This window comes from Vicia villosa, unplaced genomic scaffold, assembly GCF_029867415.1.
Source record: "Vicia villosa cultivar HV-30 ecotype Madison, WI unplaced genomic scaffold, Vvil1.0 ctg.002327F_1_1, whole genome shotgun sequence".
Lineage (NCBI taxonomy): Eukaryota > Viridiplantae > Streptophyta > Magnoliopsida > Fabales > Fabaceae > Vicia > Vicia villosa.
Genome location: NW_026705897.1, coordinates 178650 through 198584, shown reverse-complemented (window position 1 = coordinate 198584; position 19935 = coordinate 178650). Strand labels below are relative to the sequence as shown.

Here is a 19935-nt window from a genome sequence, read left to right as displayed (position 1 = left end):
TGCTAAATAATTTTTTTAAGGCGTTTAAAATTTGCCTAAAGTGCATTTTTTATTCTTCTCCCAAAGAAAAATTAATCCTTATTCGATATATAAATAAACTCCTCATATCTTGTTAAATACACAATGACCAAACTCTATTGCGTAAACCCCGTCATTACATTAACTTCACAATTAACAAACTCTATTACTTAAACCACTCTTAGCATCCATGATCTTAAACCACTCTTGGCATTCATGTTTGGCTACTGCTTAAGAAAAACTAATTGATAAAGTTACAAGGATGAAAAAGGTTAATTTAATATTAATAGTTTTACATACAATGACCCCAACATCTCAAGAAACACGAAATAGCATAGACATACTACGGATGGTCACAAGAGTTTCCAAAGATTAGGGTACATTTACTGTGTTCATTTCCACTGGGACTAAAAAGCATTAAAAAAACAAACAAGAATTGGTATTTCCGTATTTCCCTCACCGTGTTCTTTTACAATTTTAAAAACAAATTAGTATTTTCGAAAAATTTGAAAATGTTATAACCATCAATAGTACATGTCCTACTCTATTTGTTGACCTCCATACAAGAACAAATCATTTCATATAAATATATTTGTTCTTCAATCATCAAACTTTCCCTAGTATAGTAAAATCCAAAATATTGAACCTCTCTTTCAACATCGAGAGTCAGAAAAGACACTATCATTAAAATGAACAGGATAAAAACACACGACAAGATTATGCCTTACCTCTAATAGCCAAGTCACTATAAATATAATAATTCTTAAGTATAATCGTGCTGCAAAAATTGAAGATTTAGGTAGTTTTCCTATTACTGATTTATTTTGAAAGAAAGTGGGAGAACTAAGAATTCTAATGGCAATCTAGAAAACATAATGTACAATAAATATCACCTATGGAATTTTTTTTTTTCATACATTATGTATAATGTGCTTGCATGCTCATTGAAGTCAATAACTAAAGCATTGTATGTTCTAAAATTACATGACTATTTACCTCAATTATCTACCGTCATTCTATGGGATGAAGTTTGCCTTATTGAGTTATATCATTCAAAGCATGAAGAAGGATTTGACATCTTTTCTTATTTTGCCAAAACCTGAAATCATCAAGTTATTCAGAATTCCTCTAGAACAACATAGAAACTTTAACCAAAAGAAACAAATAAAATAGGGTAAATTGTGCCTAGAATTGGGACAGTGGCTTTCTAAATCTAACTGGTAGAGCAAAGGGAAGATTAAAACATAATAGGGTAAATTTGAAGAAAAACAGCTGCACAATAAACAATGTACATCACAAAATTAAAAAGAAAAACAAGCTTACAAATCATCCTATCTGAATATAGGAAAAAGATAAGAGTATTGAAGGCTCAAGGTATTACTTGTTGATAACTTTTAATATGAATTACGCTTAATTTTTAACAAAGACTACAAAAATAATTTAGTAACTACCAAAGAAATGATGCATTTGAAAAACATAAAGAGGAGGCATGGTACAAAAACCTTCAATAATATAGAGTTGACAAGAATTCCAACTTAATAGTTGATCCAAAAAACAAACTGTGAGATAGCAGGCTGATTAAGAAAAGCGGTGTCCAAAACAGTCCATATGAAGATGCCAGCACTAGTCACTTTATTTGAGGTAAAATTTTGATTTCAATTACCAACAATCCCCTTGGTAGGATATAAGTTCATTTTTTGGCATTGTATGGGGAAACCCCTCCGTCCACCATTAACTTTATTACTACCCAAAAGACACTCAGCAATACATCAATTTAATGTACATAAAAACATCGGTCAAAAGACTCAACGTATAAACAACAACTCATGTTAACCATATATAATGCTTAGATGCTACCATAGAAAGAATAGATATTTCATAATTATGTACGAACAGGTTGCAGCGCTTTATTAATATAACAAAGCTACCAATTAACAATCAGTAAAATGTAAACAGATCTTACATATTTATAAGCCGCTCAAACTTCAAAAGCATAAAATATATTTATACACCTAAACCCAGTGCCATCTCATAGAGAAGTGGAAAAAAAAAATTAACAGTTCCCACCTCTAAACACAACTATAAAATACATAAAAAGAATGAAGCAATATTAAAAGTTTGATAAATGACCATTTCTTAATAAATTCACAAAACCACAGGGACCGTGTAGCCAAAGTTTATATGCTAATAGATTCCCAGAGGTTTGATTCAGGATCAGAGAAAGAAGAGATGGTGCATAAGATTACGCAACTACAAGGAACAACTATTTAGTTGAGTAATATGAACTTCAAGCAACACAACACAAGATTACATCACTTCATGAATCATTTATTTTTTTCATTTCTTAATAAATTTGGGCAAAACTATTAGCATACCTGAACGAGTTTCAGAATTAGACAATAAGAAAACAAAATTTGAACAAAAAAGCCAACACGATAAAATTAATATTAAACTATTATTAGTTAAAATTGAATCCTTGAAACAGATTTATATATAGACGTCATGTAATAATTACAAGGGAAGGGAAGCAGATAAACTAACCAAGTCAGAAACATGAGCCTAAACTTCGAAGCAAATGTTCCTGGGATACATTGTCAGGAAAAAATACAATATACAAAATCCTGCCAAAAGCCTCCGCAACTTTTCAAAATTCTCTTCACAGGTAAGTTGTATGTACAACACAGGCAAATCTAACTTTGTGGTACAATATATAGCCGTGAGTGTTGATCCACCAGCAATAACACTGAAAGGTAACAAGCAGTCATAAATCAATATTTATAGGAGAAAGAACATTAAAAACAATTTTCTGAAATAAAAAATGACAGAAACATGCTACAGGTAAGTAGAACAACATTAAACTATCTATTCTAAAAGAAATTTGGTCCAGTTAAAATATGAAAAGGATTCCTAACATCACAAACACAAAGACTAATAATACCAATCCTTAGTTGGTCTAGTGGTGATTGGCGCTGGACTAGGTAGGGAGGACCACGATTTGATCCCCCACAACTGTGATCGGGAGGGGGCTGGAAGAAACCACTTGCAAGTCATTTCAAAATTATTTTAAAAGTCCTAATAAAAGCAAGCAGTCCGTAAATTACAAAATAAAACATTTGCAAGTCATTTCCGTGACATACGAGTGCTACCCAAACTGAGGAGAGAGAAAACATACTTAGTTTTAGTAATTGTCCAACCAACTAACTTCAAGTGGGTCTCCAAGAATTAACAGCAGAAATGTCTGGCCTGCAAAGCAACATCTGAGGAGCACCGTGTCCTGGTGAAGGGAACAATGAGATTGACTTGATCCATAATTCATAAAAATATTTTCTCAACAAATAAAGACTAATAAATGCAGTAAGAAAAGCAAAGAATAAAAAAAAACAATAAATTTAGAAAAAGTTACCTGATACAGGTGCACTAGGTAGGGTGCTTGAAATTGCTCGCTGAAAACCTACATTACTTATCGGCGGCCTTTCAAGTGATGGTCGGAAACCTTCATCACCATTATTAAAAGAAAATTATGAGCAACTATCAGATTACTCTTACAAACAACAGAAAATCCCTATGAAGCACGGACACCTTTAGGCGAAGGCGTGTCGCAGTGTCCGACACATGTGAGTGTTTGTAGGACACCCGTACAACACCTCAAAAAAGTCAGACAAGTGTTAGAAAAGTCAAACAAGTGTCACCAAAAAAATTGTTTTTATTCTTTGCTTCGACACTCTTTGAATCGATGTTTGACACGTATGTTTTGGACAATTCAGACCAATGTTTCAAAAAAAAATTGTTTTTCTTTATTGCTACAACACACCTTATATATTTCTTGGACAAATTTCACATGTCCAAAGGGGCTAAACATGTATTGAAACAATGTTATCAATAAAGAATTAAAGACAGTAAGTTTTATTAGAATATTTTTAATTATTTTAATAATGGATAGATAAATGAAACTCAAATATTATCATATATGTAGAGGTGTCGGTGTCATATGCTTTTACATTATCGGTGTCACAGTGTCGGTGTCCATGTCGTGTTCCAGTGTCCGTATCGGAATCTGTGCTTCATAGAAAATACTAATAACATCAGTATTATTATAAAGCTTTAATTGTCATCAGCAACCGAAATAAATAAATAGTAAAACTAAAAAAATAGAAGGAAAAGGACCTCTGCAAGCTGAAAATTATCTTCACGGATGAATTATATGTGATAAATAGTTTAAAAGACAAACATTAATTTATTTAGTATAATAAACATTTAAATTGCAAGGAAAATTTAACATACCTTCTTGCCCAAAGGGAGGACCAGGGCATGAAGGATTTATCCCTCTCCATACACCATTTTGATGTTGATTGTTTGTCGATGACATTCTCCATTGCTCATCAGTAACAAATTGCCTCGGGCCATCTGGAAGAGATGGTAAAGGAAAAGGAGGATGAAATGCATGTGGAAGGTGTGGCTGAACTGGGTGATTTGGATATGAGAACTGATTTGAAGGATTTTGGGGTGGGGCAGGATGTGCATGTCTCTGAGCATATGGGATGTTACCCTGCTGATATTGCTGGTTAGGTTGATGAACTTGAGCATTTAAATACACATCATTATGTCCGTATTCTAATTGTCTTGAATGGTTAAAACCAGATGGCTCCTGGGAGCTGCATCCTGCAGCCAAGGTAAACGCAGATGGCTGTGAAAATAGTTCATTCTTGACAGCTGCATTAGTCTGACTCTGACCTCCAGAAATAGAATTACCAGCCATTTGAACTATTTGGTTACCCTGCAAAAAGGATTGTATTTATCCATGTGAGAAATCAAAGAAATCGAAACAAACAGGAGATATCAAAAGCAAAACTTTCTTACACTAGTTGAGCTACTAAAGTCGTGAGGTATGTTCTGCGGATACTTTGGTGATGACTGATATGATGACTGATGTAGCATTAATGACTGGGAGACATGTGAAGGCCGGGGCAGTCCAGATGATTGAGGAACCAATGATACTAGTGAGGCTGAGGATGGTAAAGGAGGAGGTACGGGTTGCAACGTTGGAGGTGGTGGGGGTGGGGGAGGAGATGGAGATGATAGAGGAGGAGGAGGGGGAGGTGAAGAAGGCAAAGGTGGAGTTGGAGGGGGTGAATCAAGAGGTAATGGAGGGGAACCCTCCGGAGTAGCCAATATGTCTTCTGAAATATTTGAAGTTGGGTCTAAATTCCTATTTGAGCTCTGAAGAAGCATTTCAGTTTCATCAGAACTGTTCAAATATACAGGTCTCTCGTCCTTTGGGTGACCTGAAACATCTTCCATTTCTAGCTCACCATCCACATCCTCCAAGATACAATGGCGTTTGTCATTTGGGGTCACAGTATGAGTATCTGATCCTCCAAACTTGGGTGTGGGATCTGCTGGAGATGTACCATACATATCCGCACATGAATTGATTTGTAAATCTTCTTCATCTTCATCTTCCTCAAATGCATGACAAGAAAAGCCAGGCAGCTGAAATGTGGCATTACTGATAGACAACACACATGAATATAACAAGAATCAGATATCCAAATAACTTTTTCTGAAACAAATAAAATGGTAATAGAATAGAAAACAAGAAATACAAAGCTTTCTATAATTAATCAAATGTACAGCAAAGTAAAAACCCACCAATGCAAACCCACCTGAATTGAGCAAAAAAAAGCTATTCCTATATTCCAATCATATGATAGGAAATCCGCCATAGCAAAGCTTACATGATCTTCTCATTTTTAAAACAAGCCCAGTATAAAAATATAGTCTATCGTCGCATCAGGCATTAAATATGATAATTGATTATTTTCTTCTGCTCATGTTTCAATACTTTTTTAAAGGAGAATATAATATAGTCAACAATAAATTGGAAAGGCATGTGTCTCGTGCGCTACAAGTTATGGACTCATGAGAGCCATGCCATATACTTATGATACATCACAAGGATGCTGCTTAACTGTCAGGAGGATAGAATAGGAGTAAATACATATGGCACATCACCATCATGCGCTACAAGTTATGGGCTTGTTACTTATTAGAGCCATGCTACCAATATAGGAATTTGATAAGTATCTACAAGTACTAGGAGAACCCTATATTAAAAGCTAGCTATCAAGGGGAAAGAACCAAACTATTTAAATACTGCATCGAGGAATCCCATACTCCTCTCAATGTGGGACTAAGCCACTAAGGAACTCCATAATACCAAGTCCCTATCACAGCACCAATACCAGAGGCCGACATACTGGAGGAGGCATTCTACGACACTTGAGCTATCCAGTCAGCATACTAGTATCCCTTTCAGAGCCACCAACAACCAGGCTCTAATATCATTTGATAAGTGTTCAAGGGGGAGAATCAGGTCACTTTATAGTCCATCAAGCAAGTATTCATTACTACTCGATATGGACTTGGGCATGCCTGAATATCCAAGTCTCTATCAGAATCCCATTTTTCTATTGTTCCCAGTCAAATGTACATGCTTCAATTTTCAAAACCAATTCAATCTCAAAGCATGTCATGTGATGTCCAGAAGCTTGATAATGCAAGAATACATATAATAAACCAATTATCGGATGTTTTGTACGAGAAACATTTTTTGTGGGGCCTGGTTTTATAACCTTGTGTATTTTAATTAAATCATGAATATTCGGTATTCAAACTATATTTGTCTGTGATAATATGAACATAAATTGGTACTATTTGTACAAGTCTATTTAGTTAATATAACTTTTAACACAGTTTGACATATTTCTTTTAGCAATTTGAATATTTTCAAATTCCTCATGCCGAACTCATTTTGCTAAATATTCCACTTTGTGGTTGTTTTTCATGCATCATTTAAGGATTCAGAAATTACTATATCTTCTTGTTTTTAGCAAGGATAAACTAACTGAACAAAAATTACCAGCAACTCATGATAGGAAAAAACCTGATATAAATTAAAAAGAACATGAATTTATTAATAGAAAACACTTGATCTAAAAATTTGATGGAACAAATACCAGACCTTCCATACTCATCAACAAGCATGCCTTCCATTTCTCTAATTGGGTCATCTACAGATCGCTCGGCACGAGATGGACGCCTGAAGGAAAAGCTAACTGTGATATCATCATTTGAAACCCCAATTTCATTCATGTGACGGCGTATAACAGACTCCGGCAAAATTTTCCTCTCAAGCCACAACCTCAAAACCTGCAAACCACCCAAAATAGAAATAAGGAAATATACCTATTCAAACGAAAAACTCATTTCAGAGACAGATTATTGCCAAAGACAAGTATTTCTTGGCATTCAAAAAACATGATCACGTGGGGCACAACTTGAGGAAAAGAACAATGAGGTTGTTGCGATGCTGGATGAATTCAATGTTTGCCATACAGTGGTGAGGAACTAAATTCCTTTGGAATAAGTTGTTTTGTTTGGATGCAGTATGAATCTAATGTTAGCCCCTTGACTTTGAAGGAGTATGTATATCCATGAATATGTTAAAATAATTTGAAGAAAATTGAAGTGGCAATTTCAGTGGTGAATGGTCCATATTTAATCGAGTAAAACACCAACATCTTGTAGGGCCTCACAGTATCACAGTTCTAATCCAGCACAAGTTTGACTACATGAATCAGTGGCCTCTGTCTAAGGCTCTTGTGCATGTTTCCAGACACTTTCATCTATTAATATGCAAAGAAACTAACTGGCTGGCTTTGTTGTATAACATTTTTTTCTTTCTGGTTCTTTTCTTTTTAGGATTTCGATCCTCCCCCTATTTCTACCCTGCTTCTTTTTTTTTTGGTGAAAGGGAGGGCCTAAGCCCATTTCTACCCTGCTTCTTTCCCCTAATACATTACAATTCTTTTTGTTGTCTACTTTTAATATAATAAAACTAATTACCATCAAAATTACCTAAATAACCAAATTGATCCTCCCCCTATTTCTACCCTGCTTCTTTCCCCTAGTACAATTCTTTTTGTTGTCTACTTTTAATATAATAAAACTAATTTACCATCAAAATTACCTAAATAACCAAATTAAAACAGTTTAGAGAAGGTTTATCAAACACCTAAATGTCATTACATCAACTAATCGTTACTTATAATTTATTTCTTACTTTACTGCATACTATTTAATTATCTCCACTAAACCACGTATTAGAAAAACCATTTACACACCCAACTTTTATGAACTTGCCTTGAAAACCTTCAAGTTATCACTAAACCCTAAAAATTTTGAATTTTACTTTGAAACAATCACAACCCTTCCAATTCCTCTGCACTCCTTCCATTGCTCTATAAAACATGACAGTAACACCATTCTGAATTCACTGCATCTACCACTCTTTCTTTTCCTTTCGACTAAGTTTCAAAATTTACGGTATGCTCCTTCATCTTCCACATTTTCGATTTCCATCAAGCTCATACGATAACCATCATCCAACTTTTCCTCTTCCCTTTAAAATATTTCATCTGTGATATACATATGTTTTTCAAAATCTAATGTTTGATATGATTTTGTTTTTGCTTTTATTAATCCATGATGTTTTTCACTGAACCAGAAAATGAATCGAAAATTTGACTGTGTCAAGGACATTAACGACACAAAAGAAACCTGAAGATTGGCTGTTCGAATCATTGATTCATGGAGCGTTATTAACAGTAGGGTATCGAGCATTTGGAGAAATCGTTTAATATGTTATTGTGTTCTACATTCTGTTAACAGTTTTTATGTTTTCATATGTCATTAGAGTAATACATATAATCATTAATAATAGTAAATAAATAAAATTATATTATGTTGCTTCAATGTTACAATTAATTATTTAGATTATTTATTAATTAATAAAATGAATAATAATAATATTTATTTACTATTTTTATAACAGCGTTGTGCAACCTGTGCGAACGCACGTGCAGATGAGTACTTAATTATTTCCTTCAATATTTCTACAAAAATATACATTTCCAACGGACCGGGACTACTTAACTTGTATATCTTTTATATATATTTTTTAACCATCAATATATTATATTTATTTTATTTATAACAATATTGCGCGACACGTATAAACACACGGGTAGATGACAACTTAATTATTTCATTTATTTTTTCTATCAAAATATACATTTTCGACGTATCGAAACTACTTAGTATATTTTTTATATACATTTTTTAACCACAAATATATCATTTTTTATTACGGATAGATGACAATTTAATTATATCATTTATTTTTACTACTAAAAATAAATCTCAATATATATACATAATACCTATTATAATCTTTTTTTATTATATCATGATTTTATAACTACACTGCAAGACCCGTGCGAACGCACGGGTCCTTTACTAGTTAATAAATAAAAACAAACAAGCTGACCTTGTGACATTGACGACGATTTTCACGGGCACTAGCTCCAGAGGGAGCAGCAGCGCCAAGAAGACGTGGCAGCGCTGCTTGAACTATAGGGATGTAAGAAGCTCCAGCAATTCCTAAAAAAACGTCAATAAGTGAGACAGATGCTACAATGAAAAAAAAATCCTAAAGTTGCAATTTTGAGCTGGGAAGAGAAGTGGAAATAAAAACACTGATAATAAATGCTAATAACAAAGGATTATCTCATTTCCTCACCCACCTTTTTGACTATGTGAGCACTGAGTGATAGAATCAACAAGAAAAAATAAATCCACTTTGCGATGAAAACTAGCTTCATTTTCCAATTTCCGGATGAGAAGCTCAACAACCTGAATATAAGGATTTAGAAGTAAGTCCAGTACAGTGCCCATAAAATCACAAAAATAGTAGCAACGAGTATGGCATCTTAGAATCTATAATCACATTTCTATTAATGATCTCTAACTTAATATAAAGCAAACAGAAAGAAGATGCATTTTTTTATTTTCAATGGATCTTTGATGCTCCTACTCCAGGACTTTTGACATACAAAATCATGTTCCAGAATCTTCATTATAGTAAATATGAGGCTTGTGCACCTCCTCCATCCCCCAATAAAACCGGCAATGCTGGTTTGGGAGATTCCAACTACTTTCACACTTGTACACTTTCAACTTCTTGCATGTCACATAATTGTATTTGCAACTTAATATCAGATTTGAGACATATTTTTGGGCATCTGCACTATAAAACAGAAACATTTATCACGCTTTTTCCTACTAGATGGGATTGGCTATGAATCAACCAACAACATTGAGTCTTGTCATGTATTAAGGTCAAAGGTAGCCACGCATTATTGTAACATTCTCATCCTAAAATACTAAGTTTACTTTTTGGTTTTAATATGCCTAGAACGCCAACATTCAGTTGCACATAACATTTTTTGTGCACTATGGTAGTAATTAAATAATTTAAGTTCCTTTCAACTGCAACGTCATCCCCTCTAATAGTTCATATAGCTTGCAAGGAAGAGTGGAGTGTATGGGTTCATCATGTATTCCATAATTTATAACTAGAAAATAGCAAGAATATGATGGAGCTGACCTCGTTGGCAATGCCATACTTAGCACAATCTATGGCAAGACGAGTTGCACGCCCAATACTTTCTTTGGTCCTTGACAAAGTTTCTATCATTCCTTCAAAAGCGTCACGAGCAACAGCAGCCTCTGTACCACCACTGAGAGAACCTTCAGGACCCCTTTGCACTGAACCGACTCTTCTGTCGTCAATATCATCCGCATCGAGCTGATTTTGAGATGCAGAGTGATAGTCATTAGTTGGTGGAGAAGCCGAAGTTGTGAGCTCATAAACTCCCTGCACATCAGTCTGTGCGGCGTTTCTTGAGACGGGGAGAAATGGCTGAACTGTGGATGGGCTAGGAGTTCCCCCCTGGACATTATGAATATCAGAAGAAAGATACTGAGAATGAGCTTTTTTCCATTTTGCCTGGGCAGCTGCAATAAGATGCTTCATAGTCTTAGATGTTTCTGGAGTCCCAGAACCAGTATACATATTACTTCTTTCTTCCATATCCTCTTCCAATCTGGAATAATATAAACAAAATGGGAAAAGAAAAGGATCAGCAAACAACACTTAACAAAACGAGAGGACTAAAAAAGCACAAGTACCCATCAACAAGCAGTGCATCAGGCTCCTTAAAATCTACTGTTGAAACAGGAACGTCAACTTCCTGAGGCAATGTCTTTGGAGCAGTTTTGGAATTTTCAGCTGAAGATGCTAGCTTCTTCTTATGAGCAGAAACTTGGTTTTGAGAAGAGCTGAGGTTATGTGAAGGTTTGGAAGACCCGTTCTCAGCCTTCTTTAGAGTAGCAATGCTGGAGGCTTTAAGCAAAGATTTGGAAGATTTGTTCCGTTCAGCATTTAACTTTGTTGTTGCAGGAACTGGCTGAGGTGATTTTACTGGGGAGGCAGAGCTAACTCTTGCCACCTTAGAGGGAAACTGCTTTGAATCTAACTTATCATGACTAAGAGGAACATGCACAAGAGTGGCTTCATCGGCTTTCTCTTTTTCAGGGGGCTTAATTGATGATGCGTCAATATGTAATTGAGAAGACGGCTCTTTCAAATGAGCTTCCTCAAGCTCACTAGAATTTTTGTAAGCCAGCTTAGAAGCATCAGATTTTTCAGAATGTGCATTATTGCCCTTCTTGACCTCCGAAGCAAAAGGCGACTTAATATTTTTTGCAGCTCCTCCATGAACAGGAGTTTTAGGTACATCATCATCTTCATTAAGGCAAACAGCTTTACGTTTCTTCTGTGCTTGTTTTGTCGTAACATTCTTTGTATCACCTTTCAGTTTAAGATTGCCCCAATCTTTTTTATCATCAGAAGCAACCCTATCAGAATCAAGCATAGTTTTCTGAACATGGCTTTGTTGTTTGATCATAGGTAGCAACTCATGGACAGAGCTTTTTTCTGTTTTGGAATTTAATGTGGACCTTTTCAACTCTGACATTTTAGATGATTTGTCTATGGCAAAAGTAGAGCAAGGCAAAGCACTTTTCACATCTTTTGGGATGTGCCCTGAAGTTAAATCATCTCTGGCCTCCATGCGTTTCAACTTCTTCGTAGCATGTAAGGATTCATTAGCTCCCATATTATGCTTTGCATGAACTTGGTTATTCTTTCCTATAATTGAATTTCTGCCATCAGCCTCCTGTAATTCATTTTTTATTTCGAGACTTGCATTTTTTGAAATCAAGTTCTTACCTTTTTCTCCATTACTACCATTTGAGTCTGGTTTAAAAGTGTCTGGAGAATTTAATTTAACAGCAGATGCATCTTTCCCTTTCTTTCCAGATTTAAATGTCTCTCCTGACCTGGAAAGATCAGCACTGCCAGTAGATTTTTCCACCTTCAAAAGTGTTCCAGTAGATGATCCACCATTTTTATTTATGTCATCTTCAACTTCACGTCTCCTCTTTGAACCAGTAATAAGCTTTCTTGGCTTACTACCATTTGCTAAAATACTATTTTCGTTATCATGTTGACCAAAATCATTAACATTACTTGCACCTTTAAGAGTAGATTTGCTAGAAGTCTTCCTTATCTCTGAACCAGTGGATAATTTACTTTTGACCAAAGGTGATGAAACAGAAGAACTTTCATTTGGACGGCCAGACTCTGAGAGCTTTTCATCTAGGCTAACACTCTCTCTGGTTTTCAGCAAACAGTTCTCCAAATTGGAGCCAACATTACCCGCATAGATGTTATCTTTTTCTGCATGAGACGTCATAGCATCAGTGGTATCCTTTGGATCAGTCACTGGCTCATCAACAGGAGGAGCTTCTGAATCAATCCGAGAATCATCTGTGTCATCACCACTGGCCTTCTGTTTCTGAATCTCATCAAAAGCTGCAGATATTTCCTTCACTGCTTGGGTAAAGTACTTCGTCTTTCCGTGAAGCCGAGAAGACAACTTAGTTTTACACTCACTTGTAAAGACCTGAATATCTGCGGGTACAACAAAAGCTCTGCAAACAAAAAAGAAAATAACATAGGTGCAATGATATGGAAACAAAAATACAGGATAATAATCTAATGAAAAATAATAACCATGAAGGATGCAGAGCAAAAATCATAAGAGTAATCACCAAAACAGATTACCTTGGTATCTAGAAGGTCAACCGACTTTTACCCTTCAAATTAACCAGAATTTACTCAACATGACCTTAATCATGGTTATCAACTCATGATAAAATTTTAATTTAAGAGATATTTCCAGGATCCTAAATTTATGTTAGAGCAATATGTAGAGCTACAAAATGTTGACAACTTTTTCTGGAAAAAATATCATAAGTACCAAAAGATGTACGAGAGCAAAGCATAAATTAGCCTCACCGAACAGTCAAAGACAAGAATAAGAACCCATTAAGAGATATAAATCAAAAGATCATATGAATCACCTTTTCAAGAAGGATCCAATCTCAAAACATTCAGTTAGCACTTTCGTATCATTAAAACTTTCTGTTAGGCAATTGCTAATTAAAAAACTACTATTTGCATCCAAAAACTACTATCGTAAATTGTTATGGCGGATTTCATATTGACACAATATCATCCCAAATTAATAATCCCTGAACTTTATATACTTATTATTTAAGGTGATTCAATTTTAAACTCTGGCCGACCAACAAATTCATCAGGTAAATGATCTATTTGTTCCTTACTTTTTCTTATGCATTCAATAACCAGGGAAGATAGTTGAGGAATCAAAATAGAATCCAACAACTACGTTCAATAAAAACTTAGTACAACTACAAGAAAAAGAGTAAAAAACACCACAAGTGATAAGACTAATATACACAACCCAACCACTAAACAAAAATTAAGCATAAACTGTCTAAGCCTTGTTTGTTCCAACAGCCAAATTATCTCCACACCACCGCCCACATAGATCAGGACAGAAGATTCTCACATTTAACATGGGGTTATGACACAACAATATCTACAGCAGCATAAAAAGTTGCTCAACTTCTCTTGAGCCCTATAATCATTAAACTTAATTTATTTAGAGGTATTGGTCCCATTGGTTGTGATTTTCTTGAAGAAAAAGCTCTATTGGTGGTTTCCTTGGAACTAAAAAAAGAGTGGCTTCAGAAAGAAATAAAACCACCAAAAGAAGATGGACCATAGAATCACCTTTTTGAGCATAAACAAACAGATCCACAAAACCACTCACGGGCCTCCACATTGTTGTTGAATCTTTTAGGGAAGTAAGTCCCTGGCACAGTGTAAAACCCTCTAAGACCGGGAAATAAGAATAACATCCTTGTCCTTGCCAATCCCAGTCTTAACAGTTAAGTTTCAGCATAAGTTTTCAATAAAGGATATTCAAGGTATAAAGGTAAATCTCGTAGGACCCTTGTTTAGATGGGTTTATTAGAAATATAAACCATTTTTTTGGGCCTTCTCCTAACGATTTGACCTTTTAGATAAGTTGGTGAGGTCATCAATGAATTGCAGATTCGGTTATATACAAGTAATTAGTGGAAACAACTATTTGTATTAACCTAGAAGAACATGCTGTTATAGAACCCAAAATTATATAATCATATGATAAACATAACTGGAAGCTGGTCATTCAGTTTCAACATTAAGGATGCCATTCTAAAAACACTATAACATCTACATTATACTCTATAACTTTTTATCAGTAGATGTGTCAAATACAACTATCCCACAACCCACAACATCAACATCCAGCCAAATACTCAGAACAGAAGGACACTCAATAATCAGTGAAATAACAGGTGAGAGGGCAATATTCCGAAACTCCTACATAAGTCATCAGTACATTTTTTCCACATCCAAACTACATAATCAGTTTACACTAAAGTGTGTTCCCCCTTACTAATCCCACACAACAGTCCCTATTTTTCATCACAAATTATAAAAGTCGCGTCCCCGTCATTCACCGGTAACTTGACAACATGTTAGTTACAAGAGAAATCAGGTAAGAGAGGCTTACATCTCTTTGGTGCCAAAGAATTGAACAAAATATTTCTTTGGATCAGGTGTTTTCTCCCATTCCTCAGGCCTACTTATCTGAAAACAAAGCAAAAAAATCAGTATCCATTCATCAGCATCTTGAACTGAAAGCTCAATCAACCCACCAATCCTTAAACTGACAGCAATGCACAATCAGACAAAAAAACAAAAAATTCAAAATTCCTAATCCGAACAATTAACAAAGTTAGCTATACGAAACAAAGATTCACAAGGAAATCATGATGAAAAAACTGTAAATAACGAAGAGTTCGATGAAAAGAGTATCACACACCTTGGCAGGCCAAGGAGGGAAACCCTTGACCTTAGCGAGTACAAGATCGCCTAAACGCAAGTGTCCGTTCGCATTAGCCTTGTTCGTTGCGCGTCGACGCGCCGGACGCGCCGGAGGCATGACTCGGAGAACGACGTCGTGAGAAAACAGTGGAAAGGGGAAGGGCACGATCAGAAAACCCTAGTAAATCCCGCGGAGGCACCGCGGGGAGGTTGAAGAGGGTTCAGCGGCGGAGGTGAAAGGGATTAGGGGAATTCGAATTCGAATTCGACAAGAATAGGAAAAGATTTTGATTATTTGTGAAAATAGCTTATAGCTTTTGCGTCTGCGTTTGCGTTTGGCTCGTTGGTTTTGGGTTTTCCCAGAACCAGCGTGTGTTAGGGATGGGACCTGAAGGGAATTTTCTGATTTTATTTTCTTTTTGGTTTGCAAAATTTTTGTTATATATATTTTAGGTTCTATTTATTTATTTATATAATAATTAATAATTATATTTTATCTTTTTTTTTACCAACTTTTATTTTAGCTTATCTTGCTCCAAGAATTAAAGTATTTATTTTCAGTAAATGCCTTAGATCTTCCCAGTCAAAAAATATATATATTTCTAATCAATATTTATTTATATATTTTCGTAAATATTACAATAAAAAGCTAAGAACATGTTCTTAATGAGCACGTTTACCTTCACACTTTGTTTACGGGCGGTGGAAGCCAAGTGATGTGTGATTTTTGTCTTGTTTTAATTCAACCACCCATGGAACACAAGCAACAAACGTGTCATGTACTTTGGTTTCTTGTTCTATCCCATGATTTTCTCTTGTCTCATAACACAACATAACTATGAATCTAAAATACTTACCAGTTATGATCATTAACTAGTAAGTGACATCATCATGTAATTATGATATTGTTTCGACATATCAAACTATCCAAATAATTGACGTTTTGACAACAAATTAGTGGATTTTCCTTTAAACGAAATAAATTGATAAATGCTAAAGTCTCTTAATTAATTTTATCCAAAGTTTAGTGTTGATTAGAGTAATTTTTTATATAAAAGAAAAATCAATTATATTTAAAATACAAGCAAATATTTAATCGGTACAATTGCATAAATTTGAACAAATTAATATGAGTAACACGCTTTTGAAATACATATGAATTGCATTTAGGTTTTAAGGATTACTAATATTTGACATATTTATATTAAACTATTATAGATTTTTCTACATTTTTAAATATTTTTAAAGTAACTTCCGCATTCACTCTTCACAAATTTATCTCTTTGGTGTATATTCTTCTTTAGTTATGTTGAGCTTTATTTTCTCTCGATTATTTGTTATTGTTAGCTTCATGAGCTTTGAGGTTGGTTGACACTAATTTTGCTAAAATATGCCTCTGGTAAAGATGTCAGACATAATGTCATATCATCCTAACTAATACAGCAGAATTGGACTTCAAGCATAACTGTTTTGGTGCAATAGAGTTTGGGCTTCTTTGAAACGACAAATGTTCAAACAGATGTCGTAACATCATGACCCAGAACTTCAGTGCAAAGCTATTTTAAATCTTGACAGATTTAATTGGATCCTGTGAGATTTATTCCAAATATGTCTCAGTATATTTCGCGGGTCAAGATGATTTTATCTGGAACAAAGAAATCAAATCTCCAGTAGAATTAATATTTATGTTTTTGAAGATTTGTTATAAGAATTGAGGAGGGTATATTACATGATTGGTACAGCTATAAGCGTGTGGATCAAGCATTTATGGATAAAGAATTTGAAGTCCAAAAGAATCTTGAAGACTATATATAGACAACCCTAGTCCTAATATTTTTGTATCTTTTATTATTCATAGTTTGTAAATTAAGATTTAGGGTATAAGGGTTTTGAGAGTCTCTTGTGTAACTTGTGGTGTACGTCCCCTTGTATCTTTTGATATTTGTGGTAGACATTCTTATTCTCACTCATAAACCTTTAGGTAATGAGTTAAGTATTGTTCACACTCTTAAGCTTTTAAGCATAGAGTTGAGTATTGTTCTTGATCGAAGCTTTTAAGCAATATCGAGTACTTGTTCTTGGTTAAGGAGTGTCTTAACTAAGTTTTTTGTTATTAATCAAGGGGTGTCTTGATTAAGGTGTTTTCCTTAGTAGAAGTTGTGAAACAAGACTAAGGTTATTTTATTGGAGATGTAGTCTTCCTTTGTCACGAGGTTGTGACTTGATTTTTTAAGTGTGATTTTTCAGTTAGGTGAAAGGTCGTTGATAAAGTAATTGGGACTGTTAGACATCGCTCTGGTGGTTGGACGTGAGATGGGATTTCTCATATTTAGGAAGGTCTTAGGTAGAGGTAACATAGGATAGTGATTATGATGGAAAATTGTAAGCATGAGACTTGTCTAGGCTTTGAACTAATGCCATAGTGGACTTCCTTCATGGCTTGGTAGCCCTCAGAGTAAGTGATGTTGCACCAAACTGGTTAAACAATTATGTGTGTGTTATTTATGTTGTGCATATTTATTTTATGCATAATCACACAGTTTCAAAAGTTTGTTCAGGATGTCATAACAGATGTTGGAACATCTGTCTCGACATTAGATTTGTTACATCTGTCTCGACATCAGTTATGTCGTTGATTATTCTGCGTTTAAACTTATTAGCATCTATCTCTTTTTGATCTTGCCAAAGGAGAGAAATTGTAATGTGAGTTTAGTTTTAATTTATTTGTTTAATCAAAATTTGATAGGGTGCAATATTGGGGAGCACGAAGCAAAACCTTGATCATGCTTTACTTAATGTTCAAGTTGACTCAATTATAACGTCGTTTTCTAAGCATCAAAAAGTGGGAGACTGAAGTTACTTTGCTCTCTAGGGCTTTGGTTTTATTACTTGTCTCGTTTATTATCATTTATTATTTATCGCTTTCATAATTGAGTCTCATCTAGTTGGATTTTTGCATATATCTTAGAGTTGAGTGCAATGTTTTTTAAATGAAGTTTTGCATAAAATTGTGTTTTTGCATGCATAAATCAAACCTTTTGGTAAAAGTCAATGCAATATGGTTCAAGTCAATTTAGTCAATTGTTTGGGTCAAAAAACTCATGAATGAATTGTTCTTATCATACTTACTTTAGATTCAAAGTTACACTTCATTTTACTCAAAAAAACAAATTTAAGAAGTGTGATTCGAATCAAGATTATGCATGATTTGAATCAAACATGAATGTGAAAATTCAAATTTTGCTGAAAATTCAAATTTTGCCTCTGTCTGCCATGATTCTAATCACAAATGATACTTGATTCAAATAACAGTACAAAATATGAGTTATCTTTTATTTTGTCCCATTTGATTCAAATAACAGGCTGTAGTTGATTCAAATCACAATCTACCATGGTTCCAATCACATATTACACTTGATTTGAATCATAGTGTAAAATTTGAATTTTAAGTTCTTGATTCAAACCATTTCACTTGTTTGACTCAAATCATACTCGTTGCTCTTGACTCGAATCAAAATGACATCTTTACTCATTTTTGTGCATAATTTCAAGCACCTATATATTTGCATTTCCTCTCTCCCTTGCCAAAAAGAATCGACTTTGAGTGATTATTGTGATCATGATCACATCTTTGAGAGTCTTTCTAAAAATTTGGAAACCCGCTTTCAAAGGAGACATTTTCACATCTATCTTTTTTATTTGAATTCATCTTCAACCTCTAGCAAGATTAACATTAGTTTCTTCTCAATTCTTAGAGAATGTGAGATCTATTGTAGGTGGGGATCAGTCTTTGTTGATGTTTTATGAATTCCTTGAGTTGCAGGTCAAGATTGAGATTGTGTGGCGGTGTTGGAGATTGGCAATCCAGCAAGAAAAAAGAAGTATTTTCGTCTGGTTACTTCGGTAGTGATGTGTGAAATCCTACAGACAAAGTCGAAGTTTCTACGTTCTTCAGACATATCAATATTCAAGGTACCAGTAGCACCGAGGAAAGCTTGTTGCAAAACGGAGGCTTGACGGAATTATTAATTTTGGAAGAGTTAAGTCCAGATCAGGTGAATCTTGTAAGATCGGCAAAGCAGACGTCGTATGCAACAAGAGAGGATTAAGTTAAGAAAACTAGCTATTTTCAAGAGTATGTCGTATCAAGTGGTTGTATAATTTCTGTAAACAATTGTCATTTTATTTTTATTGGAAGATAACAATTTTCAATGAGAAACCAACGAATAGTGGATTAAGCTCCTGCAACGATGATAAAGTTGAACCAATATATATATATATATATATATATATATATATATATATATATATATATATATATATATATATATATATATATATATATATATATATATATATATATATATATATATATATATATATATATATATATATATATATATATATATATATATATATATATATATATATATATATATATATATATATATATATGGTGTATTATCCCTTTTTCTCATCTCTCTTAAATTTTTTACATAATTTTCCATGCTTAGGTTTGTATCGCTTTCGTAGAATAACATGATGTTAGAATTTATCTGCCTATAGTAATTTCGCGATTAAAGTTTAGGTTTGTGATAGGTATAGTCATTTGAATATTCTCCCTCACGATTACTGTTGTATGAACTCTT

At 34.2% G+C, this 19935-nt stretch overlaps 1 protein-coding gene across 3 annotated transcripts; it reads right to left on the bottom strand.

The window, feature by feature from the left end:
• Positions 1-887: 887 nt before the first annotated feature.
• On the bottom strand, positions 888-15701 carry LOC131638555 (ENHANCER OF AG-4 protein 2-like). 3 transcript variants are annotated; one of them, XM_058909117.1, is made up of 14 exons: positions 15285-15701; positions 14973-15049; positions 12212-12975; positions 11110-12130; positions 10526-11024; positions 9663-9771; positions 9407-9519; positions 7040-7227; positions 4876-5524; positions 4300-4792; positions 3422-3511; positions 3191-3292; positions 2560-2761; positions 888-1117 (listed from the first exon to the last, which is right to left on the bottom strand). In XM_058909117.1, the coding sequence occupies exons 1-12, from the start codon at positions 15402-15404 to the stop codon at positions 3222-3224; spliced, it is 4194 nt and encodes a 1397-aa protein (XP_058765100.1). In that variant the 5' UTR covers positions 15405-15701; the 3' UTR covers positions 888-1117; positions 2560-2761; positions 3191-3221. The 3 variants fall into 3 exon arrangements, with proteins under 3 accessions (XP_058765100.1, XP_058765098.1, XP_058765099.1); XM_058909115.1 differs by having other exon boundaries at positions 11110-12975; XM_058909116.1 differs by lacking the exon at positions 888-1117 and having other exon boundaries at positions 2455-2761; positions 11110-12975.
• Between the last annotated feature and the right edge of the window lie 4234 nt (positions 15702-19935).

What these genes read in the sequence shown, in the direction of transcription:
- LOC131638555 (XM_058909115.1), bottom strand. Translation starts at nt 15,404, where the DNA reads ATGCCTCCGGCGCGTCCGGCGCGTCGACGCGCAACGAACAAGGCTAAT. An exon ending in CTTGTTGATGAGTATGGAAG is followed by an intron (nt 5,525 to 7,039) that starts GTCTGGTATTTG and finishes GTTGTCTATCAG; the next exon opens with TAATGCCACATTTCAGCTGC. An exon ending in ACCTAGTGCACCTGTATCAG is followed by an intron (nt 3,293 to 3,421) that starts GTAACTTTTTCT and finishes TCCCTTCACCAG; the next exon opens with GACACGGTGCTCCTCAGATG.